This window comes from Etheostoma spectabile, unplaced genomic scaffold, assembly GCF_008692095.1.
Source record: "Etheostoma spectabile isolate EspeVRDwgs_2016 unplaced genomic scaffold, UIUC_Espe_1.0 scaffold280, whole genome shotgun sequence".
Classification (NCBI taxonomy): Eukaryota; Metazoa; Chordata; class Actinopteri; order Perciformes; family Percidae; genus Etheostoma; species Etheostoma spectabile.
In genome coordinates, this window is record NW_022605578.1 from 184,936 (window position 1) to 191,951 (window position 7,016).

The 7,016-nt window shown below is 41.2% G+C and overlaps 1 protein-coding gene across 3 annotated transcripts in view; it reads right to left on the bottom strand.

The window, feature by feature from the left end:
• LOC116685978 (F-box only protein 38) overlaps nucleotides 1–5,659 on the bottom strand; it is a 33,856-nt gene extending 28,197 nt beyond the window's left edge. For 2 of the 3 annotated variants that reach the window (XM_032510913.1, XM_032510912.1), the window contains exons 1-3: nucleotides 5,521–5,659; nucleotides 3,431–3,648; nucleotides 2,156–2,289 (exon numbers count right to left, since the gene is read on the bottom strand). In XM_032510913.1, coding sequence (XP_032366804.1) covers nucleotides 2,156–2,289; nucleotides 3,431–3,564 — 268 coding nt within the window. In that variant the 5' untranslated portion in view covers nucleotides 3,565–3,648; nucleotides 5,521–5,659. The remainder of the gene's footprint in view (nucleotides 1–2,155; nucleotides 2,290–3,430; nucleotides 3,649–5,520) is intronic. The other variant, XM_032510914.1, reaches the window with a different exon arrangement.
• Between the last annotated feature and the right edge of the window lie 1,357 nt (nucleotides 5,660–7,016).

A 7,016-nucleotide genomic window follows, 5' to 3' on the forward strand; every position in this document is an offset into this window, starting at 1 on the left:
CTTTCTCATTTGTGGCACCTTTTCTGTTTGTTTAGATGGGAAGACATGCAGAGAACAACATTTCACAGAGGAGCAAGTCTAGCTTGTCAACATTTTTCCTTTGACCCAGCAACAAACAAATCGAAGTGCAAAGTTGAGGGATGTGGAGCCGAAATAGCGGGCAACCATGGGGGGAACTTGCAGAGGCATATCTAACGGCGTCACCCGGACCTGTTCAATAAGTCTTTGAATTCTACTGCTACCACACAAAAAAGACCTGGCACAAGTCAAAGAACTTTAGATGAGGTTACTGTGAAGAAGCCAAAATTGCTCCATGTACCCATTACATCGGAGGCCCTCGTAGATGCGTGTTTGGAGCTGGTCACAGTGAACGGCAGACCATTTTCCTTAATGGAAGATCTGTTTTGGGGATTAATGTGCAATATGCAGAAGGAGAAAACATTGTGTTACGGACGTTGGCTGTTCGAGAACTGTGCGAAAGACATACGGCCTCCTATATATCTTCTGTGGTTCAGGAGGTGATGGAAGAGTATAAAATCAGTCTGAAGCAGGTGTACTCGATCACTGCGGACAACGGTGCCAGGTTGGAATTTGTTGTATTAACAATAAACTACACATTTGAAATAATTGTAGGCCTTTTTAATTATTATTATTATTAATAACATAATTATTATTTAATAATGGTTGTAATATTATTACATTTGGTTTAAGCTGGATGAGAAAGATGTGACATAATTCTATAGCATTAAACAGCTGACAGGAACTAAATTAACCGTTCCGGGGACAGTATTTTTTTGTTCTAACCGGTTCGGGAACGTCAATTTATTGGTGGAACTCATAACCGGAAACGTTATAATTCCGTTTCTGTTCGGAACGAACCGATGGGGGAAAAAAAAATCAGTTCAAAGCCCTGGTAAAAACAGCATCATCAAATGCCGAAACAGCCGTAGGTTACTCATGCATTAACACGTTTCCATTTGTCTGCACATTTATTCAGGTCTATGCAGGATACGATATGTAATTTAGCCAAAAATGTACTTTTAAATTAGTTTACAAAATTTTCTTTTCCCGTTATGACTGTCAAACTAGAAACAAAAATAAAGTTATATGGCATTCATTCTAATGTCCATGTAATTTTTTTTTACAAAAGCTTTAACCTGAGCCAAGCTGATAGCAATCATATCACATCCGTATAGGGATAGAATATAGATAGATAGAGGTTTGAGTCATTTTTCTTATGAAAAAAAGTAAAAACTCCAGTTTTTAAATGCAAATATTTTTTGTAAATCTTTGATTTGTGGACAAAGGGCATTTGAGGACGTCATCTCGGGCTTTGGAAAACAATGATCATCGTTTTTCACATTTTTATAGACCAAATAAATAATTCATTAGCCGCCTAAGAAACACACGCCTGCCTCCTTAACTACATCGTCAAAAAGAAAAGTATATGGAGCGATATCCGCCGTGTTACTCTGTCCTTTTTTCTCTCTTTCATTTCAAACCACACAGTTGACAACCTACAGGTGGAGGCGGTGAAGGCTCACACATAAACGCCACGGGCTTCTGTGGACTTGTCAGTCTCGCAAGCGGTTTCAGGAAAGTGGCTGCATGTGTCCGATAATGCACAGAACCTTAACCGGTACAACCCTCCAGCTGTCCGGACAGGTGAACTGAGACTCCGTCTCCTGCTTGTCAGTTAATGGTTAAATATTATCTTTATTGTGACTATTATTGCCACTGTGCATCACACCCCCAATGATTGGTTAACATTTCATTTCATTGTTCCATCTTTTGGAAGGTTGGATGCTACAAATCAACACTTACTAGCTTATTAACTATCCTGAGGTAAACAATAGCTATTAGTGAACAGAAGTGACGTGGTGGCTGGCACCAGTGTTTGTGTGTGTGTGTGTGGGCGTGTCGCCCCCCCCCCCGCAAAGACAGCAGAGCAACAGAGGAAAGCAGCTGCACCTTCGTCAAAATTAAGACTGAAAAACAGAAGTATTTTGATAAAAAGTATTTACTCACCATGTGGCAGATAGCCACATACATATAGAGATAGATATAATTTATTAATTATATATTATTAAATAATTGTTAAATGCAGTGCAGAGTCTGTAGTCTCCCCCCCCCCACCTAGCAAGCAAGCTCTTACCTGAAGGCATATACTCCCACCAGCGACCAGCACATAGGTCCACTACTTTGACCACCCGCAGGTACAGAGTAACAGCTTCTCGAAGCTTTCTGGACAGACACTCCATACACATGATGTCCTTCATGGGAAGGTACCTACAAAAACAAAACAAATGTCCAAACTTTCAAAACTTTTTCTTACTTCTTTTTCTCTATCGTAAAACCAGCAGCTGAACTGCGTTGGGGCAATATGTCAGTTGGATGACGCTTTACGTTTGGATTTTTGCATGTCGAAATTATTGTGCATTAAAGGTTCTTAATAAGATGAGAAAATACTTAGTACTTTTATTTGTCAAGAATGTAATTCACACATTAGTACACAAAATTAGGCTTTACCATGTGGTTATCTCATTCTTACTAATCTGCGGACACAGAATACTGCAGAATATTCTGCAGATTTTAAAGAAATTCAAGTAAGACTAACACATCTCCAACCCCAGCAGAAAAACAGTCCACAGATTCTTATTCTGGATCACAGCTGACAAAGGTAAACAAAAATAAAGAATTAAATTGCAGATTCTGTTTGGGTTTGGAAATGACCTATAGAAGGCTTTGGCCATATCGCCCAGCCCTATATCATACAGTTGTATTCATATAAAAGTGAAAATTAAATTAAACTGTGATATCACCTGCATCCCTACTTGTACACAGTCTCACCCATGGTACTGACATCCCCTTTAACAATTAAAACACACCGTAGAACCCCACCATAGACTGTATATCAGTGGACGGAGCCTGTGTGACGTCACCCATTGGTTTGTGGAGATCTGCTATCCGTTGTTGAGTTTGCCGTTACGGGCGCAACCGTCTTGGTTGCGGATGTGACGATTGTAGACAAAAGGCAGCAGTGAGGGAGGAGCCTTTACACGCTATGTTATGTTACACACTACCACTGGGAATCACATCATAGCCACACCCTAAAACACTCTCTGCTTGATTGCAGATTTTAAACAATATCAACAATTTTCTGTGTTGCAGAAGACTTAAAACTAGCAATTGAGTCCATAAACTCATTGTAAAAAAATCAAATAACAAGTGGGTCACTTTCTCAGAGACTTCTACAGAAGTCAAGCTCCTTTTGCAACCGCACGTGTCGCCCCCTGCTGGAATTCAGATAGAATGCAGGTTAAAGGCACTTCTGCATTTGCACCCAATGCTTTGTCCATTAATATTTACCGTCAATGAACCCCACCCAGTCCTAGAATGAAATGAAAAGGGTAGGTTGAGGTCAGTGTACCTGAATATATGACAGAGGACTTCATGGGACAACTCATTGATGTAGTCTTTGGGCTCACTAGGTCTCAGGACCAGCTCCACTCCACCGCTGCCCACTACAGGCTGGAGTTTAGTGGCCTTCCTCCTCGGACCCATCACTTGTGCGTTGCTGCCCAGGCTTATACACACACTCGTCCTCCCTCCTCCAGGAGGCTTATTTTCCAAGCATGAATCTTAGTTCTGGACAAAAGATCAGAGGAAGACAAGTTAATGGGAGCATTCTCATTTGCCATTTTTCACATTGCATCGTTCCCCAAGTGACCTCATCTAGCTGCTGTCAGATAGTTAGCTCAGCCAACTGGGCTGCCAGACTGGGAGCTCGGAGCACTGTGGGACTGGAGTGTAGATGTTTTTGACACTACCACAGGAACTTAGTTTAGTGCCCTCCAGCTTTGAAAACAAAATACATCTTGCTGTCAGTGGAAATGTCATGTGTGATCACTCAGTGCCTGATGTGAGGATGCTTGTCCATTACAGGTGGAAAGATGCCGAAGATGTGGGTGGACATCAAATTTTAAAAAAACTGCAGCCCTAGCATTGATAACTGTGCACCCTTATAAGTATTTGGACAGTAGTCTCGCTTACCAGATGTCCAGTGCGGGTATAAAGCAGGATTTTGATTGTCTTAAAAGATATACAAACGACCCAGAGGGATTTTTCCCCCCTATACCAAAATGTAAACTTGTGCAGCTTGACCCATACTCCATCGCTGACAGAGCCAGAGTTAGGTCTTGTGATGCAAGACTATTTCGACAGAACATCACACTATCTGTGCAAATACAAATTCCAATGACTTAAAAGATGCTACGAAGCTGGTAATAACCAGCAGACTGACAGCTGGTCCAGCTGGACCGTTGCCATCACAAACTGATTCAGTTGACCCCTGACGGGAAAGGATGTACCGTTTTACTAAAAACATGTCCCAATTCCTCTATCATCCTTTTACCTGCCTGTCTCCCTGACACCTTACATAGGAGGGACTTAGATGTTAGGAAAATACGCATTTAGGACAAATGAGAAACACAGATTACAGGATTGCAGGTTACATGCATACTGTATCCCAGTTACAAAGCTGCTTCAGTTTGTGGACACAATCAGGATAGGATGATCATGCAATATAGGGTCTTAGTGGACATTTATCTCCATTTTTAAAATGATTATAATGACACTATCCATGACAACTCTGCCAGTCTCGTCATCAGTTACCTAACACTCAGCTGTGTTTACCAGCTACTCAGTGGCTTTATATTTAGACATATTTCTTCTACAACAGTAAACACAGAGGGATTTGAATAGCTTATCTTTTTTTGTTCATGTTAAGCAAAGCCAGTTTTCAAGAGGTAACGTTAACGTTAGTACCAGGGCTGAAAGTCTATCTTACATCACCAGTGTCAACACCACATGTCTAAAGATACCTAGCTACGCAGTTAGTAAAGATAAATTGCGGGCACATTAAGCTGCGCAGGCTTCATAAATGTAACATCTGTCTAACATTACAGCAGTCTCACACGTTGAGAGGTTTGTAAACACAACAGCACGAACTACTTGGTGGTAGTTTTGAGCCTTTAGCTAATGTCAGTCACGCTACTTCCCCGATAGTTTTCGTTATGTGTGTAACGTTAGATGAAATCTGAAAGTAAAACTTACTAATGGCAAGGCACATAACGTAGTGAGGTTAAACGCATGTCACTTCCGCTGGTAAGCGTTGAGCTCGACCATAGAAAACATAAACAGCCTCATTCGTGTGTGTTAGCCCACTGACAAACGACAGTAGCTACACCTGTTCCTAAACAGTGGCCGTTTAACGTTTACTTACAATGTGACAACTAGCATTAAAACTTAAGACGGCCCGTTAAGCCACACCTGTCACACGCCTTTAACATTATCGTGCAATAAAGTTCAACCAGGTCTTTGTCAAAGCTAGCTTCCTAGTTAGCATAGCCACAGCTAACATTGTGCCCAGACAAAACCCCAAAAGTAAACAATAGAGCAAGCCCACTGACGGAAGCTGAATTGCCTTTAACAAGGCCTTTAGCAATGGAGCTAACCTACCGGCATTTTTCGATAAACGCCGCTGTGATGTTCCTCTTCAGCCATCCTGTGAGTACTACCAAACACGGTTTGGATCTTTGGTACTACATTTGTTAATAGTTCTTCTTCTTCTTCTCTGGTGTTTGTTGCCGGTTGACAAACAACGCCACCAACTGGTATGGAGTGTGGATCAGGGTATCTAACAGTATGTGCACTACTCAAAAACTAAAATAAAAACACATGTGGTCCAACGTTGTTATAAAACATATCCTACGAGCTTTGTAACGACTGGACAAAACAGTGCACTTTGTTTAAAATGCCTACAACTGATTTATCAAATACTTTTATTTTCAATTCAGTGTGATAGGTAGCTCAGTCCAGCTCACGGTGATTTGAGAAAAGCAGATGACCAGCACAAAAACAACCGTTAATAATAATAAAGCCGCAAATTGGGATTCTAAGCTCAAACCTTGACTTGGGTCATTCCACGTCCAGTTATTGTGCATTTAAAGCGCCCCCTAGTGGTCAATTTGAATGAGACTTGCAGTGTATGTGTGAGGTTATTATGTAGATGTATCCTGGAAGTTTTGTGTTGATTGGACAAGCATTTAGTCATGTATGAGGATTGGACCATGGATATGTGATTATTATTTCTGTGTGAAATGCCATTCAGCTATCTTGTGCTTGTAGCACCCCCAAGTGGCGTATGTCTAGATAGATAGATAGATAGATAGATAGATAGATAGATAGATAGATAGATAGATAGATAGATAGATATTTATTGATCCCAAAAAATGGGAAATTACAGTGTTACAGCAGCACACAAAATATACATACATACAATATACATGAAATAAAAATAATAATAATAACAAAATATAAGAATAAAATATAAGAATATATGAACAATTATTTAAATATATACAAGATGGGAAAAACAAAATGTGCAACTGTTTAAGTATGCTAAAATGTAAATGAACCAATCGTTCCGGTTGCCCTTATTGAAGTATTGTGTGTCTCAGAGTCTCATCTACCCCCCAGGGATGACGTGTTGAAGAGTTTTATTGTCTGTGGTAGGAATGATTTCCTGTAGCGGTCCGTGCGGCATTTAAACTGTCTGAGCCTCTTTGAGACTGCTCCTCTGGTGGACCAGTGTGGGTGGAGAGGGGTGGTCAGGGTTACCATGATAGATAACAGTTTGCTCAGTGACCTCCTCTCCACCACACCTTCAAAAGTTCCTGTTTGCAGCCGATCACGGAGCCAGCCTTCCTGATCACTTTGTTCAGTCTGTTTGTGTCGCTGGCTCCGATCTGCTGCCCCAGCAGATGACGAGAGAACAGAGCGCTGGCCACAACAGACGGTAGAAGGTCTCCAACATCCGCTGCACACGTTGAAGATCTCAGCTTCCTCAGGAATAGAGTCTGCTCATCCCCTTCTTGTAAACAGCAGTGCTGTTTGACCTTCCATTTTCAGCCTGCTGTCGATGTTGACACCCAGGTATCTGTAATCCTCCACCA